This window comes from Sphaerodactylus townsendi, linkage group LG05 (assembly GCF_021028975.2).
Source record: "Sphaerodactylus townsendi isolate TG3544 linkage group LG05, MPM_Stown_v2.3, whole genome shotgun sequence".
Classification (NCBI taxonomy): Eukaryota; Metazoa; Chordata; class Lepidosauria; order Squamata; family Sphaerodactylidae; genus Sphaerodactylus; species Sphaerodactylus townsendi.
This window is the reverse complement of record NC_059429.1, coordinates 38,472,829-38,499,985: the sequence shown is the minus strand read 5'-3', so window position 1 is coordinate 38,499,985 and position 27,157 is coordinate 38,472,829. Positions and strand designations below refer to the sequence as shown.

Here is a 27,157-nt window from a genome sequence, read left to right as displayed (position 1 = left end):
TGTCATGCATGCTGCAAAGGAGACGTAGGAGAACGCAGGCAGTTCCCACCAAAGTGGAACAGACTTGAGAAAGACATTTCCGGCAACAGGCAGGAGAATTACTTTATGCAGCACCCACTCCTAGTCTCTCTCCAGAGCCCTGATGTTTCTCTGTTATCCACAATACAGGCTTCCATCCACTGTGCCATTAGCAATTAGACATTATGGAACATAGACTCATAAAGTCCTGGGGGTGACTGGTTCAAAACCGAAAATAATTGTTCCTATTTAGGGGTTTGTGTACACTATTGATTTTACTATTCCTACTTCCAGTCATTAGGCAAGAATGGGACATTCTCACACTGGCTGGGCTTTCTAGTCCTTTAATTGTGTATTTCCGGCATCATGCTGTGACACAGGGATTATTGCCTCTCATACTGCTGGATGTCCATCTCATTATAAAATCACACCCCCCCCCCCCCCCCGGGGTATCAGCACCTGCTACACTTGGGTAATGAAGCAAGCTCTGGCTTACAAAGTCTATACCACGATAAATATGTTTGTCTTTAAAGCACCACAGGACTCATCAATGTTTTTGCTGCCAAGAAGCTAACAACTCAAGCAGATGAGACAAAAACCACACCTCTGTCCCCCTCTTCCATCCCTGGAAAGCAACTTTTAACATTTGGCAGCCTCGATTTGCCTTAGGGGCACATGAGGAAGGAAGAGGAGGTATAATCCCTGAAAAATTCAGTTTTGTTCTTTGAAACCAGTTACCCTGTTCTGTTTTTGGTGTTTTCAGGGAAAAGAAGTATCAATTGAAAGCATATTTTTCCCTTTAAAATGCTAATACTGAAGCAGGAAGCCTTGGCATAAATCCCCAAAGCATCTCTGAACAGGGTGCTGATCGTGGCTGCACCAAAAAGCGGGGGTGGCGAGAAAGTCACATATCCTTCCAAATACAATTTTGCCCATGAAAATACTTAAATAGATCCACACTCAAGTTATATGCTGCAAAACAAAGTAGAAGGTAAAGATTTAAGCACCCTCTCCCTTTCTTGCTCAGCTGTAAGGATGTCCAAGCCCTCAGACTTTTAAATAATTCCTTCCATCAGAGCAGGGGTCCCCAAACTTTTTAAACAGGGGGCCAGTTCACTGTCCCTTAGACTGTTGGAGGGCCAGACTAAAAAAAACTATGAACAAATTCCTATGCACAAATGATTGTAAAATGTTTAATTTCACCTTTCAGCCTTTCTGTCATGGTCTATTTTTAGAACAGTGACCAAAGTATGTCAAGTACAGGGTGGGCTCCAAATATTGTTGGGGAGGCTGTGGAATACCTTCCCCTGTAAAAAAAAAAAAAGCAGAACTTTCCCAATGAAACATTCCATCTAACCCAGGATCAGGTATCTTCCTGGGTTCTTTCCTCCCTAGCAGCCAGCGAGCGATTCACCAGCCTGGCTGATCCCAATGGGAGTGAGGCGGAACAGAAAGCCCGAGAGCAACACATGGAGTAGCTGAGAGGGAAGGGTGGAGCAGGCGTTGCCACATGTAAGGTTTCCAACTCTGGAGATTTGGGGGTGCCATCATGTAACTGCAATCAACAGCCGTTAAGGCCGGTTCCTCCTCTCCCTCGAGCCCCCACTGCACATGAATGGAGCCATTGCCGCCATGCCTGGCGGGCCGGATAAATGCCTTCAGGGGGCCACATTTGGCCGCCGGGCCGTAGTTTGGGGACCCCTGCATCAGAGGAAAGGGCCACTGTAGCGCAGTGGATGTATGAGATTCAATAAAGAGGTAAAAATTAAATAAAAAGTAGAAAGGATGAGACATCAACTGAGCAAGGATTCAGAGTACTAGTTCATAACTGTCACAACTCATCCTCTCAGCCCCTCTTTTTTACTCTTTCCAGTGAGCGACCACGAAGGCTCATCTGTGCATGTGTGTGAGGTATCCCAGCCCCCTTAAGGAAATCCCTCCTCAACCCTTATCATGAGTTTAGAGAGCCCTTCTTCAGTAGATGGACCAATCAGGGTCCCAATACTTCCCCCAGCTCTGCCCGCCTCACACCCTGTTTCACTAGAAGGTGGTAGATATGTACACGTGTGCATGAATCCACTGAAAATGGAGCAAAGTCTTCATATTTAGTAACCAAGCAAATAATAAAAATGCATACTATCTTCCTTGCGCCAAAGGGGCTGTTTCGGTTTTGCAATATGGCAGGAGCCCGTTGTCCCACTATACAATAGTTTTGAGCTGAATCGGGCTCCTGCTGATCTTTAACATGACACTCCCTGCAGCTGGTGTGTTGTTATAGGGCAATGGTGGCGAACCTATGGCACTCCAAATGTTCATGGACTACAATTCCCACCCCCTGCCAGCATGCCCAATTGGCCATGCTGGCAGGGGCTGATGGGAATTGTAGTCCATGAACATCTGGAATGCCATAGGTTCGCCACCATGGTTATAGGGAAAGTCAGATCCAAGCAACCTAGATGCTGTGTGTGCAAAGTGCTGTTAAGTTGCAGTCAATGTATGGCAACCCCATAAAGTTTTCAAGGCAAGAGACATCCAGAAATGAATTGTCATTGCTTGCCTCCACATGGACTGATATAGTTCTGAGAGAACTGTGACAGGGCCAAAGTCACGCAGTAGGCATCACGTGGAGTGGAGAAGCCAACCTGTTTCTCAAGATTAGAGTCCACCGGTCATAACCACGACACCATGCTGACTCCCCAATCTACACCCTACTCACAAAAAAAGTATCATGTAGTTTGGCCCTTAGACACCACCAGTTTCTGTACTGAAGAATAAATAGAGCATCCTATTCCTGTTTTACACAAAGCTTAATTTTTCAAGACTCAATTACCTCATGAGAAACATTTTGTAGCACTTTTAGGGGAAAAAAAGGAAGCATCCACATATTCTGAAAAGCAGGCCAGAAACTGCAACACTTTCGCAGCCACTTCCTGCAGATTTAGTAACATGTTGTGACCGGAGTTCTCCAGAATCTCTGCAGCAAAAATGGACGGCAGACTTTGGCTGATGCACACATGCAGGCAAGTTACCTGTAAACCACAGCAGCCAACGGCGTTGAGTATAGAAGCGTTGTGTATAACTCTGTAGGGAATCCCCAGCTTCACTGCTCGGAGAACAAGATCGCTGTGTGTAGTAGCCCTGTGGAGAGGAAGCAATGGGTTATGGGACTCAGAGGGGGCTTCCTTTTTAATTCACATAGGAAACAATTGAGTCAGTTCTCTCACAACTTAACTTAAAACAAATCAGTAATGCACAGCCTTACAAATAACAAGCCCACTTATGAAGAAAGATGGAATCGGACATTTTAAATAATAAAAATGTACCAATGCTGTTTACATAGCAAGCACAACTGTCTTGGAGGCACTGATCGCAGGCTGCCATTTTCCACATAAAGCAAAAATAACATTGGGCCAGGATTCCTTGGCTCACATAGTCAGATGCTGAAAAGTCAAAATATGCCTTTCACACCTCATCCCTTGTTACAGGATACACTGATGTATCCCCAGCACTCCTGCTATTCTTACTGTTCAGAGCATGAAGTAGTACAATTCAGACCTTGGCCACTTAATCCTGTGGGCTGCATAAAATGAGCCTGGAAGATATAAAATAGCAATGAGGGTACAAGTGTCTAAGACCAAGGGAGTAGCAGGACTGAATTTACCTGACCAAATGCCCCAAAGGGTTTCTACATTCAATCAGCAAAAACTGAAGGTGCAACAACAAACTCTAAACTGTCAAAATGAATGCCATTTTACTTTAAAAAAGCAAAATTCTGACTGACTAGATGTTCTACTGTGTTTTTGTCTCTTGCAAAGAGCTGCAGGACATCTGTTGACTGGCAAACATCAGTTTTGTTGAGTGCACAGAGTAACTTTGGCATGACTGCAACCCTTCCTCTAATTACTGAAGAAACAGGTCTCCACGTAATTGTAAATGAGAAACTTTGCATGCACGCTCTGCATTTGCAGCAGTATACTAAGCACTTGTTTTCATGACACATTCAAAAGTGCTATTCAGGATTTTGGGGAAGGTGCATTGTACCCGCCCTTATCCCCCACATTAGCAGTAGGTTTGCTTTGAAAATGAATTCTCTTCTGGGGAATTGCAGAAACAAAAGGTTGCAAGAAGTCAAGAGAACAGTACTAGCATGTATTAACAGAATGCAAATTAAGGCTTCAACGAGGGAAGCGTAGCCCCCTGTTCAACTGATTAATGACGGAGGTTTTGCTCAAAGGATCACCTATCTAAATATATACAGCCACTAAATTACAATAACCTGTTTGTGTAAGAAAGATCAGCATGTGGATCCAACAATCAGCACCATGAAGCAGGTTACGTCTGAAAAAGGCATGAATACTGAAAACATTGTTTTGTAAAGACTGCTGTCCAACTGCACATCCATCATATTTATTGCATTACGCACTCAAGTATGGAAAGTCATTTAAATAAAGCCCCAAACTGAACAATAGCTTTAGCTGCTCTTTCCCCCCCCAAAAGTATCTTAGTTCAATGCTGCTCAGTCCACAGAAGTGAGCTGGGAACAGCAGCACCAGAAGCAGGCTGAAAACAGCCACTAGGCTGCTCTGCATGGGTCCCAGACTCTTTCCAACGTTGAAGCTTCATTTTGGCTAGACGTTGTTTCATTGTTATCATTTTCACTGTTATCATTTGTCTCTTGTGGGTCTAAACTCTGGCTGAGAAATGCATCCACATCCTTCAAGCTCAGTCAAGTTTTAAAATATCCAACAGTGTCATCCTACCGGTAAGCAAATTTATCCCCTTTCTAAGTGGACTGACTTGAGCAACTCTGCTTAGGCCGGCACTCTCACTTCTACCAAGTAGCAAGATAGAAAAGGGAAGAAATGAGTAGGCAGAAAAAGAAATAGAAGAATGCTCTTAAGAATAAGAGAAGAGAGAAGAAAGGTCTACATCAACTATTTTTCTCCTAGAAGACCAGCAGACTGCTCCCCCCTCCCCCAAATAATATAATAACTACACATAGTGAAGCACATGCCAGACACAGTGGGCAGGCAGCCATATCTTGAAGTCCAAAGTAGTGGCTTGAAGACTGATTTGGTTACTAAAATACCATTTACGTTCACTGCTGTCTGCTTTGAGTTTATCAAATTATGTGACGTGAAGTAGGGGAGAAAAAAGAAAAGTTTTGCTGGTCCTCTGAACAACAAAAAAAGACATTTCTTCTCATTCCTGTTGCTTGAAAGCTAATCATTTATTCTGAAATGAATTCCTTTATTGTTCGGTGTTTACCACCACCACCACCACCACCACCCCCCCCCCAACTCCAATTTGCTATGGACAGCACTGGTCACTTGCACAGTCTTAAGTTCCTTCAGCTAGGTTCTAACATTTAGGTGTTTCAAATGTAAAATAAAAGAGCAACAACTGGATGTTCACAAGAAAAAAACTGGACTCCTTGAAGGTTGCCAGTTGCCTCTCCATTGCTAAGTCAGAGGCAGAAACAGAGCACTGAAGGTGACATCTTTGACTCAACTGCAGAATTCTTATACAACAGGAATTGGGACCTTGGCCATCACTTTTATTCTACTATGCTCTCAGTGTGCTCTTTCAGCAACACTATCTGTAGACTAGGGATCCACATCATGAACCACCTCAGCAGTTATGAAGAGTCAAGGCAGGATGTTCCGACCTCGCAAAACCAAGTGTGGATGAGACTTTGAGTCTCAGGGCTCATTCTGAACAGAATGGAGTTTCCAATTTCTCACAGAAATTTAAACATAAACAAGCACTGATGCATGTGACCGTGGCTGCCTATCCCACTTCTAAGTATCTGCTTCCTTATTCCTTCCATGTCTTTTCCTTTCCAGTTGTTCACCATTCCAAGGAAAAACCCAAACTGCCCTTCGAATCCTACATCAGCTCCAAGAGCCTGCCCCTGAATTTTGCTCCTAACAATCACCTGCACAATATTTATGCAAAACCTTCCCATGCCACCTTCAGTCAAGAGCTTCTCTTCTGAAGACCTGAATGGTTTCTGTGTGGGGGACAGGTTTATATAGTTCCCTGCTGCTGGTGTGGCTACCAGTACAGTGCAGGGGCAATGGGGCTTCTATGTAGGATGTTTTCTCCATGGTTTCCCTGCCCTAGTCCCATGGCAGCAACCATCCACTTCTCCTGGATCACTGAGGCATTTTCAAATTCATTTTTGTAAACTGGCAATTTCATATTGTCACTCTGATTTACTGTCAGAACAATAAGCATAACTGGCTCAGTATATCCCTGCAACAGAAGGGGCTACAGGCTTACTTTTTTTTAGGCCGCCCCAAATTTTAATAACACCACTGCTTGCTTGAATGGTTGCAATTCTCAAAGGCTGGCATCATCTGCAGTTAAGTATCCATTCAATTAAAAAAAGTCTCTTGGTGTCCCTTGATGCTTTATTTACATAAATTACCGGGAGTGGGGTGGGGTGGGGTGTTATAATACGCTTCGTTTGAGGAAAGACCCTTTCTATGGTGTGCAATCTGAATACATTTCCCCAGTGCTTTTGATTCATCAATGGGAGACAGAACCTCTCTATGGCTTGACATGACAGATTGATGATGCCTGACTGGCCAGGGCAGAAAGACAGTTTTCTGCAGCAAGGAAAGACTGCCACCTTCACCAGGAATAGGAAATGGAACTAAGAGGCTTAACAAACCAAAATAATAAATCACTGGCGATCACCCAGATGTCCACATAAGACTAGAACTTATGAAGCCCACCAAGATGTGTGCAGTGAATACACAGCATTACATTTCAAAAGCAACCATGTGACTTGTATTCAGAAAATAGAAAGGTCTTTGAACAAGCATAGGTGAAAGTCTCCAGCAACAAATAAATGTCACGCAGGAGAAATGCAGCCAGGGAATTAATTACCATACAGCTTGCATAACCATAATAAATTTTGTGGTGCCATCCTCAGCAAAATTATACTCTTCTAAGCCCACTGATAGGAGGGAAGCTAGCATGACTAGCACGTAGCCTGATCTCACTGCATCTCAGCAGCCAAAGGTCAGTACTTGGAAAAGAGACCACCAAGGAAGACTCTGCAGAGGGAGGCAATGGCAAACCACCTCTGCTTCTCAGCTGCCTTGAAATTCCCTTACTGTGGTCAGGGTTACTGAAAATCCAGATGTCAGTTTTCATCCACATACTCTATTGGTTCCCATGGATCTACTGGACTAATGGTCGCATCTTCCCCCAATGGAAAGAGCCTTCCCCAAGGCAACAGGATAAATCTCCTTCCATTAGGGCACATTATCAGGGAAAGGCTTCACCATTAGCACAATGAATGTGTGAGATTCAACTCAACATGGTTTTCTCAGTCATGACGCCAAAACTTTGGAACTCCTATTTCAGGTTCAACCATTTCCCTTTATCATTGTCTTTCACCAGCAGGTGAAGACATTTTTTTGTTTGGTTTGGTGGTCCCTCACCAAATGTTTATTAGCCCTCCTCCCTGTCTATATGTTTTTATATTATGTTTTAGTTAACTGCTTTAAATATTTTATATATATTTGCATTTTAAATGCTTTTTAATGCCTGAACTATTTCAATGTTTTGTTATATTGTTGGTGGTAATCTTCCCTGAGCTTCTGTTAGAAAGATGGAGGATATAAATTTAATAAAACAAACAAGTAAATAAATATGCACCACCTTGGGGATCCTGAATTAGATGGAAAGGCAACATAGAAATGTTCTAAACAAATAAAATATGCAAAACAAAGTAAAATGAAATTGAAAAATGGAAAGGATGAGACAAATTACTTGTATGTCAATTGGACAAGAGATTTGAACGGTCCTATGTCATACCAAAAACATGACTAATTGGAAATCAATCTTTTCTATGTAGTTGATTCTGAATTAGTGATTTAACACCATCACAAATAAGGCTACTTAGAGCTGATGCTTCTTACCCAAAAGGATCTCCAACTACAAGAAAAGCTACATCACATTGATGGGCATCCTTCAAAATTGTATCTGCCTCCTGTTCCACTGTTTCTCTGTCAGCAAGAATCAGTTCTTTGCCGTAAAATTCCTCCTAATAAAAACAAAGACATGATGACACATCCATTTCCATTTTCTTTCCAGGGAACCCATGACAAAATGAATGGTTTTTAAAAAAACAGTTGGAATATCATTTAAACATACTTACAGCAATCTCTTTTAAAAATAATTTTATTTTTACCATCACAAAATCACAAAATGACAAGAAAGGAGGAAAGATTAAAAAAGAAGGAAAACAATCTCTGAACAAGCTGTGTGTCAGCAATGGGCCCAGTGTCTCCTAGTAAGGTTATGGCTGACCAAAGATTTGCACTACAGCAATTGCTTCTTTTTATCTCAGATTAAAATCTTCCACAACAATTGGAACCCAAAACATATCTTAAACCCAAAGAAAAGGTCTTGAGGCCTTAATGAGATTAGTTACCTCCATGCTATGAAAGGATTCCCTTTCCCATCGCCACACATTAAATCTCTATTAAAAGAGCAGAACATTTTCCTCCAGGCAACCGCAAGAGTCATCCTCTAAACCTTTTTTCTATGCCAGGAAGTGGACACCATACTTCCTGCCTAATGCCATCTTTTAACCAATGAGGGCTTTTTTCAAGATATCCAAATGCTTTCATGAGTTATTCTTCATGCTTATGTACACAAACATTACATTTTTTTTGAAAAGCTGTTTTTTTAACCATCACATTTATATTCTTCCCCCTTGTCCAAAGAGTTTAGGGCATGCCTGTAGGGCTCTATCTCCATCTCATCCTCCCAACTGCTCAGCAATTGGATCAAACCAACAGATAAGGGGATGGATCCCATGATCCATTAATAAAAGGTGCTGATGGGCAGGTGATGTTTCAGGAGGAAGTGATGTCACCATTGATGCTCTGCCTCCATCTATTTTTCTCCTACTCAAATTATGGAGGGCAAGGAACTGCCTGCTACTAGCAGGCCTACCATTACAGCCTCTTGAACCACATGACTAATACTTCACACAGGGCCCGTACGCTGCAAAATGAAATTTTCTAGGAATAAAATGGCTGGGGAAGCAACAGTGAGAAAGGCTGATGATCCACTTTATTTACATATTCAAAACCACAGAGGAAGTTTTATATCTGACTGGGATTTAAATCAGGCTTTCCTGTACAAGTCCAGATATCCATTAGTGCTATTATTTCATAGCACTATGATAGATTCCTCAACTTTAACTTGTTTTTAAGAACTTTGAAACAAAGCTCTTTGCATATGTAAACCTACCAGTGCTTCCTTTCCAACTGTGAGAACTGAAGTGTAGGCCTCCAGGTATACTCGGCTACATTGCTGTACAACCTCCAGGCCTTTCACTGTAATATCTTTGGCATCTCCAAGTCCAAGTCCAATCAAATAAAGCATTTTTGTTATATCAAGTATAATAGGTGTCAGGTAAAAAATAGGGATTTTGCAACCTGTGAAAGAGATGATGCATTTAGAAAATAATCCACGCATATTGTTCATAATCATTCAAGAAACATTAATTTATTTTAAAGGTTTCTGAAATAGCATTAGTGCAAAAATGGTTATCTTTTTCATGCTGACAACTGTTTTGTTTGTTTGCTAGGAGTGGGCAAGTATTAATTTAACAGTACAGTCACTGAGGCCTGAGAAAACACTACTGTGGTATATATATTATGTTGCTCCTCATAGGCGCAGGTCAACAGATGCCCTTGTCTCTTCATAGTCTAAATATCAAAAGCTCTTGTGCCCTTCATAGCAACCTGTGAATTCTGGAATGGCACACGGACAAACATCAGTGGCTATCACACATCATGAGCACAAACCATGAGATATCTTTTGTTCAGATCAACCCAATGACTCATAATAGCATGAAAGCTTTTGAGCTCACCAGGATTCTTTATCAGGTTATTTTGAAAGCTGGAGCACTGCTATGAATCCTTGTGTTGGCTGGTCTGTAAAAAAGGTACAACATGGATTGTGTCTTTTTGTTTGTTTCACATTTGGGCCAATACAGCTGTAAACAACATTTTTCTATTATGCATTAAAGACAGGGCAACAGCAACGTTGTTAACCTTCAAAATATGTGCCAAAGCTGTCAATGCCTAACTGTGGGAAGAACTCCATTTCCCTTTTTTGAGATCCTGAAAATTGGCTTACACAGCAGAAGCAAGCCTTCCAGGTATACTTGAGCCCTGGCATTTCACTTTTGAGAAATGAACCACTGGGGCACAACTACATTTTGCACAAACTTCAACCTCCCCCCTCCTGCTTTAATGTTGTCAGAGACTCCTGAGGCTTGCCAGAGATGTAGTGATTCGATTAAGACAATGCTTTCCACCATAAATAGATATGGGTCATTAGAACATTTGTAGCAGGCAGTTTTAAGTAAAAGAAGAAGAAGAGTTTGGATTTATATCCCCCCTTTCTCTCCTGCAAGAGACTCAAAGGGGCTTACAATCTTCTTGCCCTTCCCCCCTCACAACAAACACCCTGTGAGGTAGGTGGGGCTGAGAGAGCTCTGAGAAGCTGTGACTAGCCCAAGGTCACCCAGCTGGCGTGTGTGGGAGTGTACAGGCTAATCTGAATTCCCCAGATAAGCCTCCACAGCTCAGGTGGCAGAGCTGGGAATCAAACCCGGTTCCTCCAGATTAGATACATGAGCTCTTAACCTCCTATGCCACTGCTGCTCCTAAAAGAGATTTCAGCAAGTGAAATGTTCCCTTCCTCCAGTCCTGAATTACAAGGTGTATCTACAGCTTCTTGCTCAGCCATTTTAAAATACAGGAACATTTTTACTCTTAAGAAGAGGGATGGAAAAAGCTGAATTTTTGCCACATCAGTCATTATAAAACTAGAAGTCTTGGTAAGAAGAGGAAAAAGAATATAATCTATTTTTGTCAGCATGCCCATAGCCCATTTGCACCAAACATCAACTACACTTTCCCTCTGGCAAACAGTCTGATATTATGCATGTTTATTCAAGTCAAAAGGATCCAGTGCTCATTCTGATCTAATTGGAAGAAAGTCCCATTAAGTTCCACTGGAATTACTTTCAAATAAGAATGTTAGGACTGAACCCAAAGTGACACAAGTTTTACTCAAATGACAATCTGACTTCAGTAACAATGCATAGCCAGTCTCCCCCCCCCCTTAACATTTACTTGTAAGCAAGGCAACAACCCTTTACGCACTTACTGCAGAGTACACCCCACAGAAAATAGGTATTACCTCTAACAAATCATGCATAAGACTGTACAGTAAATCCCATTCATTTGAATAAAAAAATATTTCCAAGTCCAGCTGAACTCCTATGAATGGAAGTAAAACCACACATACATGGAAGTAAAACCACACATAATTCAGTAAAACCAGACCTGCAATCCAATGCAAAATTTACTCCCGCCCAAACCTACTGAAATCAATGACTTTAGACCGGAATAACACTATATAGGAACGCAGCGTTATTTGTACGCGCGCGTTGCGTGTGTATGTATGTATTCCTCGGATGAGGCTGCACGAAGGCTTTGGATTTGGCAGCCTTCGAGCTTTTCAGTCTTGCCTATTGTTAGAAATATATTCAACTGGATTCAATGGAGTTTAATCACGAGAAAACGTTCGCAACAACATGCCCCCATTCGTGCCCGCTTATACAAGCGCATTTCTGCCGCATGCAAATTGGAGCTCGCTCAAAGCCGGTGGCTGCACCAACTACTATTGGACGGGGGTGGGCAGATCCGGCATCCCCCGACTCACGGTTGTGGCGTCAGTTCCTTCTATCTGAATTGCCCCTTCTCATCCATGCTTCTGCTGGGCTACGAAGGCGCTTTACGGTTTGCCGTAAAGAGCGCCTAGCCTCCTTTTACGACACTTTGCGTCATCCAGCCCGGTAAATCTTTCAATAGTTGAACGGGCGCAAATCTGCTACTGGGCAGGGGATGAAGGCAGCGGGTGGATGGTGTCCTTTCTGCTGAAGTGTAGGTTGTTCAGTATGAGTGCCTGGGAGCCTGGCAAGGTGCAGGGGATACCCACCGTGCCCCTCTCCAATGGCTTAAACATCCCTGTGCTGGGGCTGGGTAAGTGGAGCAAGGCTAGCTTTCAAGGTGCCACTACACTCCTGGTGTTCTTTTATTCAGGTTAACAGAAGCTGCTATAAGAAGCAAGGATAGCCGAATGCATGCCATTCCCAAGCCCTTCTTTCTGCAAAGGCTTATACTATGACGAAGCATTTTCCCCAGTTGGTACACTTTTTTTTTTTTTTGCATTAAAGTTTGAGTCATACTTTTTCTCCTTTCTCTCCCCTCTCCGGAGCGTGTGAAAAGAACATTTGATTTTCCTAGAGGCCACCTGTGTTTCTGCATGAGTCACTGTTCTGGGTATACCAGAGGCCTACGGGGCCAAATGGCGCCCCTCGCGTGCGCAGCCCCGCTTACTCACGAGTAAGCACAACTTGCTCTCGAGTAAACCCCATTTACTCGCGAGTAAACCTCGCTTACTCGCGAGTTGGGCTCCAGCCCCTCTGCTGCCTACAAGCCGGGGAGCGAATTTCAATCGCCCCTCAGCTTGCAGGCAGTGGGGAGGCGGCGGCCCCTCTTCACTGCCTGCAAGTCGGGGAGCGAGTTTCTCTCCCCGCTCAGCTTGCAGGTACAGGTGAGGCGGTGGCCCCTCTTTGCTGCCTGCAAGCCAGGGAGCAAGTTTCCCTCGCCCCTCGGCTTGCAGGCAGCGGGGAGGCAGCGGCTGAAAAAGCACTGAAAAACAACCTCTAGTCAGCTGTTTTTGGACCAGTGCAAACAAAATAATTCCTATTTCTCATTAGGAAATTTGGTTAGTCGTCTGTGGAGACTAGTATGTTTTTCCCAACCATGACTAGAAAGAACTTTGAGGTAACTGCTCATATTGAAGTAGTCAAGGCATATGTAACATGAACATAGATTAAGCAGGTCTCAATGATATGTCCAAATTCGTGCCATCTTTGAGGAGCCAGAACTTTTAAAGCTATGGGGAGGAATTTTTCCCCTTGAGAGTGAGACAGCTGCAAACTATTGTTATCTTAGTAAGGTTTTACCAACTACAGGGTAGGGAAAGATAGAAGTTGAAATGAGTAATTTTGCAGTAGAAAATAAGAGTTTATTATTTGATCATAAACAACTTTGTCCCGTCTCAGCTGTGAGGACTAGTAGCATGAACCTAACTTTTGTTGGAAAAGGATGGGGTATACAAATGATAATAATAATGCTTGGATATAGAGTTAATTTTCACAACAGCAAAAGTGCTGAACTCTTTACTAGTATATTATCAAACACATATAGCCATTTTTGGCAAAATATTTCATATTTAAATAACACTAATATCCTTAAAATATGTTGTATACGTCTTTATAAATGAATTATTGTTATTTAATCTTGTCAGTAGCCTTGCATCAAATTCTGCAGAGTATACACTTTGACTGAGTCAAAGCTGGACTTAGAAAGCATTTTACTCATTTCAAATTTATATTCTATAGGGATTTTTTTCAGTCCTTTCCCAAAGACTCCTGGGAGGTAGAGGGATGAGGAAAACATTTTTCCTGATTTCTTTCCCCCCTGGGCTTTCACGTTGATGTAGTCCACAGCAATATAGCCAGGGATTATATAAAATAAACAAAAATTTGCTGTCCCCTAAGTATCAGGCATCTGAGCTTCTGTATGAAGTTTAGTAAACATTTGCACAATGGATCACAGCAAATATTGCCACTTCCTGTAGTTTCTTGCAAATCAGAAAAAGGGATTGTTCCATTTAGTGAGTTGGAGTTATTAAAGTATTTTCTTGGATTTGGACGTTTCTTTTGGCTGACTGTGGAACTGGGCATGGTGTTCCTTTTTAAAGACTGCTTCCTTCCTGTGTAGCCATCAGCACTGGCACCTTGACTGGCTGCTCATTAGAGTCTAGGCAATCCTGTTCATCCTCTACAAGATCTCCGTGGACTCAATACAAAGGGAGGGATGAGGAAATGAGTACAACGGGTGGTCTGGGAATAAACATGGTAATCTAGACTCGGTGGCGGCTAGAAGATGTTAACTGGCAAAGGCAGTGGTTCTCAAACTCTTAAGTCAGGCCCCCAAACTAGGTTGTGAAGCCAGCAGAGAGAAAGAAGAAGCAGAGTGAGCTGGCAGAAGAGGCCCTAATTGGCTTAAGAGCACAGTTGCTCAGAATCACTTTATGCATCATGGCTGTCTTCGAGCACTGATTTTCTTTGCCGTTGTCTTGCATCTAGTTTGGTTGGGACACTTGTCCCCACTCCTTTGTAAGACAGTTCTGGGTGAATGTCAATATAAGATGCAAAACAGCTGTTTGGAAGGTTGTTTTCCATGGTCTCTTCCTTTGAGAGCTTCACACCAACTTCCTTTACTCAGTGAGTTTGCTAATCTCCCAGTGTGGGATTGCACAGATGGAAACAGGGTTACATTTAACTGTAACTTTTGTTCATTGAGTTGTCTTCGGTGCAGACACACATCCCTCCCTCTTGCCCCATTGTGAACTCTCTGGAACCTTAGTTTCTTGTGGTGGCATGCAGGGAACTGAGGGTATAACACCCCTCCTCCTGTTCATGTGATGGATTTGCTGCATCAAAAAGTGTGGAATAGCCATGGAACATGTCTGTTGCTCAGTAATGCTGTATATTTGTAAATACTAAGCATGAAAAATATAATGTAAACTGATGCGAAATTTATTGTCGAAGGCTTTCACGGCTGGAATCACTTGGGTGCTGTGTGGTTTCCGGGCTGTATGGCCGTGTTCTAGCAGCATTCTCTCCTGACGTTTCGCCTGCATCTGTGGCTGGCATCTTCAGAGGATCAAATTGATGCGAAATTCCTGTGCTGTATGTTGGGGGAAGTTGAAGAAATGATCAAGATATGAAGTGGAACAACTAGAGAATATATATCTGCAATAAATAGTCTATCAGTGGCCCTTTCTGCACGGGCCAAAAACGGCGGCCTGGGGACGGCAAAAACACCGCCCCCAGGCCGCCGTTCGCACAGGCGGCGCTGACCTGGCTCCCCTTCCCCGCCCTCAGGGCAGCGTCAGGCAGTCCTCAAAAACACCCGTTTAAAGGGTTGTTTTTGAGAAAACAGCGTGTTCCCTGCGGCGCGGTGCGAACGGCACCGCTGGGAACATGCTGTTTCCCCCGTCCCTCTCTTACTTACCTCATCGCCGTCGTCGCCCTGCTGTCTTCCTAAGCCCCGCCCACGCTGTCCTCCGACCCCTGGAGGTCGGAGGGCAGCGTGGGCGGGGCTTAGGAGGACAGCAGGGCGATGACAGCGACGAGGTAAGTAAGAGAGGGACGGGGAAGAGGCGGCTCCATGCGGAGCCGCCTCTCCTGCGCCGGCCTCTGCTGGGGCCGCTCGCACGCTTGCGTGCGAACGGCCTCCACCCCCACGCCGGCAGAATTCTTGCCGGTGTGAGGGCGCCCGGAGGCCTGTGCGGAAAGGGCCAGTGTTCTTAGAAACTTATTTGTGGGTAGGAGCTGGAATGCACTGTGCTTTGACATTAGGCTGGGAGTAGATTTCTGTTGTTCTGGGTGGCGATGATGTTGGGCAGGGATCTTAGAAGAGCCATAAAGTTCACTATATTCAGGGGTTTGTGTATCTTACAGTTCTGTGGAATGTGGTGTGGGGCACAACATTTAGTATCCAAGGAAACTCAGGTTTGACTGATTATGGTTGCAAGATGCACTGGGAAGTACATGAACAGTGCCTGGTGAAATTTGTGGTCAAAACTTGTTGCTCGTGAAGGGTTGAGGGGGCTTTGGAACTCTTAAGTAACTCCTTGTCCAGAACTTTCAGAATAAATCATGCAGACCTAGCAGAATAAACTTCACCAACGACTGAGCATTTCTACCTAAGCCCCACCTCCTGTCTGCTTAAGCCTGGAAAAGAGCTTCAACCTAATTCTGTGTGCCTGTCAGGCCAGTCTGGGCAGGAGTGGGTGAATGGGAAATCGTTGCTCAGATGTGGTGCAAGGCCACGCTGGTGTATTTGCCCCCTGTACTAGTGTATAGGGCAATCCCATCAGTAGAGAGGGCAAGGCACTGGTATCTGAGACCCCACAGCTCTGTGGTGGTGAAACCCAGAAGTAGGTGCTGTGTTGGCATCTGTTTTGGGGGGGCAGACCAGGGCCAACTGTAGTTGACTTTCATCCAGGCTTTCATGGTGGGGATGCCACAGACAGGGCCTTCGACTTAAGCCATCTTTTGGCCCTTCATTTAGTCTTATGGGGGGCTTTCAGGCAACAGGGTTTTTTTTTGTTTCTGCTATCTCCCTGCACAACCTGAAAACCTCTGGAAGCAGTGCCATCTTCGAGTGCTGCCTGATATCTATCTTCCAGATGTTTAGGAAGGCCAGATTGTATAGGAATGCTTTGACGGTGCTAGACCAGGGGTAGGGAACCTGTGGCTCTCCAGATGTTCAGGAACTACAATTCCCATCAGCCTCTGTCAGCATGGCCAATTGGCCATACTGGTAGGGGCTGATGGGAATTGTAGTTCCTGAACATCTGGAGAGCCGCAGGTTCCCTACCCCTGTGCTAGACAGACATAAGCCAAATAAAATATAGGATAATTATAAAGGGAAACTGGATAAATGTGACAAAACATATTGCTGCAACCCTACAGTTCCTATAGAACTGGGGTTAAAGCCCCACTTAACTCAGTGGAATGCTCTGTTGAGCAAACAAGCATAGGATAACATCATAGAAAAATAACAAAAATGCAGGCTGCCTTGTATAATCATTCTTGGGTCCCTTTGTTGTTTTTCTGAATGACTTTTTGATGTTGCCTTCTCCCAGCAATTTTTCTAAACAGTTCCATATTTTCAACACAGCTTGGTTCAGTTTAACAAGTTCACCACAACAGAAAAACCAAACACTTTCTAAGTGGGGCTAGAATTAAACCTGGTGGAAAATACCAAGTTAGGTTATACTGTGACATAAATGGAACATAGACCATTCTGATGCATGTTAAATTATGTTTTGTTTTGTTCAGTCTGAACAATTGCTCTTAATAAAATAAGTGGTGTAAAAACTGTAGAACTGATACTGAACATTCTGACCATTTTCATCCTGATATATCAGTTACAAGATTTTGAATTTGTAGGAATCTTTTCTAGATCAACTTGTCTGTTGAGCATCCTTGGTGTTTTGAAAGGATTGGGGTTCTCATTTTAGGGTGCACCTTCAGGTTAAACAGGCACAAGGCAGGCTGTTGTTTCTTATTACCCCATGGGAACTGAAAATACATCAAAGATCGGAAGATAGACTGCAGTTTGCTGGTCAGTTTTAAGGAAACACAAGGCGCTAGCTGATGTGGGTATTTCTGCAGAGTGCAAGTCTAGAAGGACCTTGTTCTCTTATGGAAATGTTATGGGACTACTTGTGCTCTTTTCAGTGCCACTTGATGCAGATTAGTTGTGCTGTAACTTTTAAAAAGACACTGAGCGTATACTCTTGCTTTGCAATTCTAAAGCACATCAGTGGACTATAGGATTTCTAGAGGGAAGATGACGTATCATTGCCTTAGAGCATACTCCAATCTTTGCACTGCAGGAAAGATCAGCAGAGGTGAGCAAATCTGTTTCTCAAGTATATTATCTTTGACATTACCGTCTTCTTGAGAAGCTCCTGATAAAGAATCCCAGGGTTTTCCAGGAACACTAAGCCAGAAGTTTTAAAAATAACATTTACAAAATATCTTGGCTTACATGGTCCCATTGGCTCCCCTTTAAAAAAGGACTGTGCGTTGTTCTATACAAAGCCAAATTCTCATAAGTGTGGAGCCCTCACTTCCTGGTCTTTATCAGAGCTTCCACCATGACCTTGTAAAACTTTAATTTGTAAAGTTTTGTTGCAAAATGGCTGGAACAGGTAGGGGAAAGTATCCAGTAAGTACAAGAGGTTTTTCAGTCACACCTGCTCTTTAGAGGCTGCCCAGCACATTCGGCATGGCAGGATTCTTTGTTGAAAAGTGACGTGGGAGGCAAGAGATGTAACAAATGGAGTCTCCTGGTGTTACAATAGTATTTGATTTGCTGTAACCTTAGAAAAATACTTTTGTAAACTTTTAATCAAGTAATGGCAAAATTGCCCCAACATGTACTGCTTCTGCAAATTTATAGGTACCACGCATGTTCTAAACAAATCATGCATGGCTTCTGTGAAAGTCTTTTTCATGGTTCGAGTGAGTTTTTTTCTTTTGTGAAATTGCAGATTTTATTTTGATTGTGTATTTATGTTCAAATGAAAAAGTATTTTCTAGGTGCCAAAATGTTAAGGGTTTTTTGGGGGTCCTGCCAAGCAGTTTCAGTCTTCTAAACAGTCAAGGTGGTAAAGTGTTGAATGTGGGCAAAGAGCCAATTAGTTATTTCATTTATTTATGACACTGGGCAAGCAATTTATTAATTGGCTTCAAAATTGTGGGATTTAATGCAGGTTTCAGTTTATTCTCTTTCACCTTCTTATCAGTAATTATGACAATTTGTTTTAAAAATTTGGGGTCATGAAACAGACCTAGTAAACTACATCCTAAGGAAGGGTGGGGAGAGAAATTATGTATTTTACAGTACATTACTGAATTTTACAAATCCACCAAATGAAGCTAAGTGCTCTCTATTTATGAGCACTGACTCTGAGCAGTTCTGTTTTTGAAATTATGGAAATACTAATGTGTCATACTAATACTGAAAATAGCCTCTAATGTTGATTCCATTTCTGGTTTGAACAGAAAAATTATTTGAAATTATGGAAATAGTAATGTGGCATGCTAATCCTGAAAATGCCCTTCTAATGTGGATGCCATTTTGTTCCTGGTAAATTAGTAGAATTCCATCGGCCAAAGATGTACCATAAAACATGTAGAAAAGCAAGACCTGCTGAGAAAGAGTCAGCATGGCTTTTGCAGAGGCAAATCCTGTCTTACAAACTTACTAGAGTTCTTTGAGGGTGTAAACAGGCATGTGGACAAGGGTGAACCGGTGGACATTGTCTACTTGGATTTCCAAAAGAAGGATGTTCTGCACCAGGAGACTGTTGAGAAAATCCTGGCAATGAAGGAATAAGAGGGGAAGTCCTCCTACAGATTTAAAAAACTGGTTGGAGAAACAGGAAACAAAGAAAGTAAACAAAGCTCTCACAATGGAGGAGACAGGGAGTGGTGTCCCTCAAGGATCCGCCTTGGGACCCAAAGTGCTCTCAAACCCATTCATAAACAATCTGGAAGTAGCTAAATGTAGCGTGGTGGCCAAGCCCAGACGATGCCCAAATTCCATTGTGAGGGGGGGGGTGGCAGTCCACAAAGGATCGCGGGTAGCTCCAAGCCAGATCCTGAGGGGCCTTAGGTGAGTGTGGCTAAGAAATGCAAAATGCAGTTCAATGTAGCAAAATGTAAAGTGATGCACATGGGGCAAAAAATCCAAACTTCACATATATCGCTTAAGTAATAAAGTTATAATATAGTCACAGACCAGGAAAGGGATTTAGGTTGCCTTAGTTGATAGTTCCTGGAAGGGAATACAATCTCAATGCAATGGCAGCCAGAAAAAGGCAAACTCTATGCTAAGGATCATTAGAAAAGGAATTGATAGCTAAACTGCAAAGATTGACGTGCCCTTCTGAGAGTAGTGAGTGTAGGGACTGGGATTGGAGTATCGTGTCCAGTTCACGCCGTGATTCCCAAAAGGATATTGAGGAGATAGGAAGTGCAGAGAAGGACAACAAGGATGATTGAGGGACTGGAGCACCTTCCCTATGAGGAGAGGCTGCAGCGTTTGGGAACTTTAGTTTGGAGAGGAGGGCGCTGAGGTGGGGATTAGGTTCAAGTCTACAAAATTATGCAAGGTAGAAAATGTTGACAGAGAGAAATTTTTCTCTCTTTCTCATAATACTGAAACCTGGTATTCATTGAAAATGTTGGGGGGAAGAATTAGGACTACTAAAAGGAAACACTTCTTCACTAACGCAGGATTATGTTTGGAATAAGGCTGCCACAGGTGGTGGAAGTGGCTACCAACCTGGATAGCTTTAAAAAAGAGCTTGGACAGATTTGTTGAGTTCGATCTATGGCTACCAGTCTTGATCCTCCCTGATCTGAGATTTCAAAGGCCTTAACAGGTGATCAGGTGATCGGGAGCAACAGCCAGCCAGAAGGCCATTGCGTTCACATCCCACATGTGAGTCTTGGGGCAAAGGCACTTCCAGTGGGCCACCAAGTGAGTAGCAGCAGAAGAGAGCTCGGTCTAGATGGACTTTTGGTCTGATCCATTGGCTTGTTCTTATGTTCTTATGTTCGGCCTCTGGTTTGTTATAGTAACAAACAACCTCTTAGGAGCCCTGTGGCACAGAGTGGTAAGCTGCAGTACTTCAATGCAAATTCTGCTCACAACCTAAGTTTGATCCCAACAGAAGTTGGGGTTTCAGGTGGCCCGTTCAAGGTAGAGTTAGCCTTCTATCCTTCTAAGGTTGGTAAAATGAGTACACAGCTTCCGGAGGTAAAGAGTAGATGACTGGCAAGGGCAATGGCAAACCACTTCATAAACATAATCTGCCAAGTAAACCTTGTGATGTGATGTCACCTTATGGATCAGTAATGACTCAGTGCTTGCACAGGGGACCTTTATCTTTTTAATAAGACACTTACACCATGTCCCCAACTTTTCCCCAGGAGTTATTTAACAAATTTTCATCTGTAATATTTAGAAAAACTCTTATGGCTGACTCAAAAGAAATTGTGTGAAAATATGGTGCTGAAAGAACTCTTAAACTTCTTTCAGATTAATTTTAAAGAAGTGTAATAAGAATTTGTATGATATCCCTGTATAAAGCACTCAAAAGTACCTTTCAGATTTAACAAGAACTTGTGATTTATTGTTCCATGAATGAACCTGTTGGTATCCTGGGCTTAAGTACGTCTTCATATGTGGTTCAGAAACTAAAATCCCTTTTGTTTGAAACCATACTTCGTTGGTTCAAGCCAGGATTAAATTAGCATTTGGCATAATGATTTGGAAGAAATACAATAGTAATTTGTGGTTTGGATATAACAAAGTGTAACAAAGCATTACTCCCCGTGAAAGTGTAAATTTCCATCTTTAAGCTGCATATGAGGGAGATGCCATGAAAGTGGTTTATCAGGCTCATTCACACAATGATATACCATGCCAATTGGATTTAGAGTATAAAGGAGCATATACTCCACGCTTTGCAGGCAGCTAAAGACAGTCAAAAACAGCAGGCCGACAAGCACTGGCAACCCTTGAAACTCTGGCCCCTTCCGCACACGTAAAATAATGCGTTTTCAAACCACTTTCACAACTGTTTGCAAGTGGATTTTGCCATTCCACACAGCTTCAAAGAGCACTGAAAGCAGTTTGAAAGTGCATTATTCTGCATGTGCGGAATGAGCCTCTCTGTAGGAGACTGGGTCTACTTATCCACCAAGAACTTAAGAAACACAAACTTTAACCTCCCCCTGGTTTAAAATCATACCCAGCTATATCTGTTGATGAATGCTTGGCTGGATACTGCCCCAGATATGTTGGCCAGGTGTGTGGTGGCTGCGGTTAAATGGTTGAAACAGGGCTCGCTGAAATGGAGGTCCTGTGGCTTTACCAGGGAGACCTAGGATTGAGTCACCAGCTTCTGACTTCAAAAGGGATGACGTTAGCACCAGCACTAACCATCAGGAGCCTGGGTATGATTTTGGATGCCTACTTTTCTATGGGGGCCAGGTCAAAAATATAGCCAGGCTAGGCAACTGTTGCCTTTCTTGTCTTGCCCAAATCTAGCTATAGTGATCCGTGCAACAGTCACTTCCAGGTTAGATTACAATAACTTAAGGCTGCTCTAGTCTTTTCAGCTGGTCCAGAATGCACCAGCAAGGGTCCTTATGGGAACCCCATGTAGAGTCTCATGGGAACCCCATGTATACCTCCAGGGTTCTATCAACTGCACTGACTTCCAGTTGAATACCAAATCAGATTCAAGGTTTTGGTATTAACCTTCAAGGCCATAACAATCTGGGATCTTCATAACTGTGGGTCTGTATCTCCCAGTACACCTCCCAGAGAGTACCAGGTAGTAATAATTTGCTGATTGTCCCTGGCCCTAGAACAGGGGTCTGCAACCTGGAGCTCTCCAGATGTTCATGGACTACAATTCCCATCAGCCCCTGCCAGCCCCTGCCAATTGGCCATGCTGGCAGGGGTTGATGGGAATTGTAGTCCATGAACATCTGGAGAGCCGCAGGTTGCAGACCCCTGCCCTAGAAGCATCTGGCTGCCCTCAAGTAGCCTTTTTCTTCCTCCTTCCTCTTCTAGTTGTTCCCAGCAGTATATTAGATTTAGAGTACCGCTTGGATTTGAAGCTGGAATTTTCATAATGAGCTTTTAAATTACTGCGCTGACTTTTAATTAAAAAAAATGATGTAAGCCACCCTGAGCCTGACTACAGTCAGGAAAAGGTGGTCTATAAATCAGTGGTGGTGGTAGTGGTGGTGGTGGTGATGATGATGGTTGCAATGTAGAAGCAAGTAATGGCAACTACATCTTCTTTTTTTGCCTTGAAAATATTACAGGGTCATCATAAGTTGACTGCAACTTGATTACAATTTCCACCACTACCATGTTTTCCACAATGGAGTAGGATCAGGTGATAAGGCCATTGTTAGATATGTACCTTACAGAGTTCTTAAAAATCATCTGGATATAATGAAAGTACATTTGAGACATCTTATAATTGGAACCAGATAGGCCAAGTATGCTATACTGCCTGCTTTGTAACGCCAAGAATTTTGTGGTTAGCAGAGAAATCCACTCAAATGTTGCTTATACTTTGTATATACGTTTAAAACTATTTCCCCCCTAAAAGCAGTTCATATCTACGTTATAATTATCAGAATTGTTCACAGACAGGATCAGCTGTAAATTTGCTATCTGAAAACTGGAATTTCTGTAATGGTGTTTCCACAGATGAGACACCCCCCCCCCCCCCGAAATTAACATTTTAATGGAAAATGCTGTTAATTTTACAGCATTTCTGCAGATAGATTTGGTTCAGACAAAACAAGATCAGTTTGCATGACTTACAGCCCAATCCACAGGACTCCGGCGGCTTCTGTCGCACTACCACACTGCTTCCCATAGGACTTTTAGGCAGCATGAGGAGGCAACAAAAAAGAAAAAAACCCTGTCCATCTGGAAACCCCTCCATAGGGCTCAACAAAGTTATGTCACCCTTTTGGGTGGTGTAAGTCCAAGGCCTACACCAGGGGGCCAGGGTGGAAGCTGACTAAAGTTGATGCCATGACCCAGAAATGCCCCTAACTCGCCCTCAACTGCATTGGTGGCATGGTTTAGGTCAGCACAACCCTTCAGGTGCCAGGCATTTCTGGGTCAGGTGCTGCCAAGCTGTGTGGCACCAGCTTCCCAGTTTGCTCCCCCTGCCAGTGTAAGTACCACTTCCATGGATGGGGTGGGCAAAAGCACCATCGCCTCATCCCATCAGCTCCATTCCCATCTCCCCCATAGGATTGGGCTGTTAGCTTCTTATTTACAGAGCTAGCAGTACAGGATTCACAAGGCAGCCTTTAGAGTTAGCCTGAAGCTGTGCCACGATCAGGCTTGTGGGACTTTATTCTGCAGGCCAAGAGTGCCATCACATTCACTCTGTATGACTGAGATGCTCAGGAAGAATGAAATAAGTAGATGCTTTCAGTAAATGGCGTGACCATGGTGCTTCCCAGTAGACTGAAGATTGCTTTGTTGTTGTTTTTTTCCTTTTGAAAATTAATCTGATGATGAAAGTTGTCAATTCATATGTATTGTAACCAATAGTTAATGTTCTTAAATCTGGTAATACTATTTGCCATCCACCCACACAATTCTAAAAGGAAGGTGCCCTGTAATCATTCTTTACACCCTATACATGACACTTTAGTAATGCCAGGCCTTTTTTTTTTTTTGTCTAAGGCCCTTGGCAGATCTGAATGGTTTAATCTCATGAAGCTAAAACTTGGGTTGCAGTCATTGTGTCCTTAGCTGAGTCAGGGGGAGAATGCTGATTGTCATGTTCCTTTGAGCGCATCGGGGTATGTGTGTGTTTGGGGGGTGGGCAGTTGTTAGGGCATTCAACAGATGCTATTACCTAGATTACTTGTTTTAAAATCCAGCTTTTAAAAGCTGAGAATAGAAAACAAGGGTTTTTTTTACAAGCAGAAAGAAAGTATATTATTTTGATAGAAACAAACACAGTCTTAATAGCAATAGCAACATGATTGGCTATCAAATTAAAGTTCATTATATTGAAAACTTGGGTTTACAAACTCCAGGTATGGCCTTACAACTGGTACGGCCTTAAAATTGAAAACTAAGGTTGACAACCTCCTGGTATTATGTCTGAAGTCCAGACAAAAGAGATCAATTCTCCTGGAGAAAATGGCTGCTTTGGAGTGTGGACTTTTGGAATGATCCCTCATCGAATGCCACTCTTCCTTAGCTCCACCCAAAATCCTTCAGGAATTTCCCAGTGTGGAGTTAGCAAATCTGTTGAAAATGTTGAGCTCTTCAGTAGTATGTTATACACATGGCAAATAAATTGTGGCCAAAATTAGACACATTTGTTGTACGGGACAAAGAGGAATATCTATATATCTGTTTCCCAAGTGTGCCCCGACTCCCTGCTCATATGTAAATCCACGGCTCAGGGCCACACTTATCCAAAATGGATTTTTCTGCAAACTTGGGAGACCCTCTTGGTTTGAAAAAAATAAATAAATATGAAAAGTTAAAAAAATGGGCAATTTAAATTCCCCTCAAATTAAATAAAGCATTGTCGGTACAGTTGCAGAAAATTCTCTTACCTTTGGGAAGCTGGAAAGGAGCCCAGCAGTGGTGGCTGCAGTGGCAAAGCCTTGGAGCCCGGTGATAGCTACACCAGGTCCCTGTGGTGGTGGTGGAACATGGGAGCCTAGCCTTAGCGGAGTGTGGGTGTTGCCACTGGGTAAGGCCCCAGTGGAGCCAGGGAGCCACTGCTGGGCTGCGTGTGGGAGACAGTAGGAGCCACTCTGGGCCCAATGGCAGCAGCAAATACCTGCTCTGGGCCTGGCCTCAGCAGCAGATGCTAGTAGCTACTCTGGGAATACAGGGCCTCCTAGACATCTCTGCTGGGCACCAAGGTGAGCAGTACCAGATGGCAATGGTGAGTGTGTGTGAGGGGGGTAGATATGATCCCAGCACATTAATGAGTTTACCACTTGTCACTATCTAATTATATAGATTGGTTTGGAAGAAAATCTTCATACTACATGCATCTGAGTCAGTAAAACCTGGCCTTTAAAAGCATCAACTGATTTCAAAATAGAAAATATTGGAGGGTTTTTTTGTTCCCCAAATTCCCAATTTTGGAAAAAAAAAGCGGGGTGAGGGGAATAGCTTCAACACACACACTCTCCCACTTCAACCTTAAATTCTAGAAATAATGGAACAGGGAAGAATGTTGTAAGCTATTTTAGTTCACCATTGGGTAGGAATTTTTTATTATTATTACAAAATCAATAAAAAATAATACATGACCCTGTTTGGAGATACCACCAGTGTGGGAATAAAATCTTCCCTGTGATTTGACGTTGCATTTAACTGTCTAGCACAGGGGTCGGCAACCTTTAATACCCAAAGAGCCATTTGGACCCATTTTCCATGGCCCCAAAGATCTACCGAGCTGGAGAGGCGACGGCTCCTCACGGAGCTGCTGGCAGTTTGGCCCCTCCACTCACCTTTCCTTCCAGTGCTTGGAGGTGGAGGCACCAGGCAAGGAAACCCCCTCTGCCCTACGGAGCAGGCAGCCACCTGCTCCGTGGGGCAGAGGGGGGATGGTGGCCATGGCCTGCCCAGTGCAGCCGCCTCTCGCCTTTCCTTCCAGTGCTTGGAGGTGGAGGCACTGGGCAAAGAAAGCCCCTCTGCCCGACGGAGCAGGCAGCTAGCCTGCTCTGTGGGGCAGAGAGGGGCTGGCGGCTGCTCTGGAGGGGTCAGAGGGCAGCGTGAGCATGTCCCTCCAGCCCTCCAGAGCAGTGCTGGAAGGAGAGGTGAGTGGAGGGGACATGAAAAGCTGCGCCCTCACGCACAGAGCCGCCTCCAGTTCAGCCCCTCCACTAACCTTTCCTTCCAGTGCTGCTCTGGAGGGCTGGAGGGACACGCCCACACTACCCTCCAACCTCCAGGCCATGCGGAGCTGCAGTATAAGGCTGAAAGACCTGCATGCGGCTCCGGAGCTGCAGGTTGCAGACCCCTGGTCTAGCAGGTTTCTGCAAGTTTTCATGGGAGGAAAAGACTTAATGTTAGAATTGATACATTATATTTGTATAGCAGACACTTTTCTAGTTGTTAAACATCAAATATACATAATAAACGAAATCTAGATTAATTTTTAAAAATAAGATATTTAGGACTTTTAATGTGAGTCCTATTTGAAGTTGCTTGCAAGAAAAAATACCATAAAATTGTCATAAGTTTCCAAATAAGGTAAAAATACAACAAGCCATTAAAAAAGCAGGCCATGGTCACAACGAAATTAGTGATACTCTTAACAGAACAAGTTGATTTAACAGTTGTGACTTTCTGCTAGCCTTTGATGTGCAGAATTACAGTACATTGTGTTGATACCACCCAGAGCCCCTGGGGATGGGGCGGTATAAGAATCTAAACAATAAATAAATGTAGGAGATGTGTTGCCATCACTTTAGACCAGAGGTCGGGAACCCGCGACTTCCAAGCCGCAAATGGCTGTTTGCCGCTTGTGATGCAGCTCCCGGCGTGGCTGCCCCTCCCTGCAGGGGAGGGGAGAGAAAAGCGGCGCCTGGCTCAGGCTGGGCCGCTGCTGCGCAGTCCCCGTTCCAACGGGGAGTGCGTGGGATCCCCTCCCTGAGGGGAGAGAAAAGCGGCGCCCGGCTCATGGATTTCATAAGCACCACACTATAGTTGTTTTATACAAAGTGTAAAGGTAAAAAACAAAATACACAGTGTTATCTTCATTTTAAATGTCAAAAAGTATTTGCAGCTCCATGTGTTTTCTTTTCTGTGGAAAATGGGTCCAAATGGCTCTTTGAGTG

At 43.5% G+C, this 27,157-nt stretch overlaps 2 protein-coding genes across 9 annotated transcripts in view; one reads left to right on the top strand and one right to left on the bottom strand.

Moving 5' to 3' along the window:
* The window catches only part of DPH5 (diphthamide biosynthesis 5), a 32,870-nt gene extending 20,946 nt beyond the window's left edge, over positions 1 to 11,924 (bottom strand). Inside the window, exons 1-5 of one of the 5 annotated variants that reach the window (XM_048495957.1) lie at positions 11,788 to 11,873; positions 9,923 to 9,986; positions 9,298 to 9,485; positions 7,956 to 8,080; positions 3,048 to 3,156 (exon numbers count right to left, since the gene is read on the bottom strand). In XM_048495957.1, coding sequence (XP_048351914.1) covers positions 3,048 to 3,156; positions 7,956 to 8,080; positions 9,298 to 9,432 — 369 coding nt within the window. In that variant the 5' untranslated portion in view covers positions 9,433 to 9,485; positions 9,923 to 9,986; positions 11,788 to 11,873. Of the gene's footprint in view, positions 1 to 3,047; positions 3,157 to 7,955; positions 8,081 to 9,297; positions 9,486 to 9,922; positions 9,987 to 11,262; positions 11,374 to 11,408; positions 11,428 to 11,447; positions 11,749 to 11,787 lie in introns of those variants that run through there. The other 4 variants (XM_048495956.1, XM_048495958.1, XM_048495960.1 and 1 more) reach the window with 4 other exon arrangements.
* The window catches only part of LOC125432444 (uncharacterized oxidoreductase ZK1290.5-like), an 82,814-nt gene continuing 67,542 nt past the window's right edge, over positions 11,886 to 27,157 (top strand). The window contains exon 1 of one of the 4 annotated variants that reach the window (XM_048495955.1): positions 11,886 to 12,107. In XM_048495955.1, coding sequence (XP_048351912.1) covers positions 11,987 to 12,107 — 121 coding nt within the window. In that variant the 5' untranslated portion in view covers positions 11,886 to 11,986. The remainder of the gene's footprint in view (positions 12,108 to 27,157) is intronic. The other 3 variants (XM_048495954.1, XM_048495953.1, XM_048495952.1) reach the window with 3 other exon arrangements.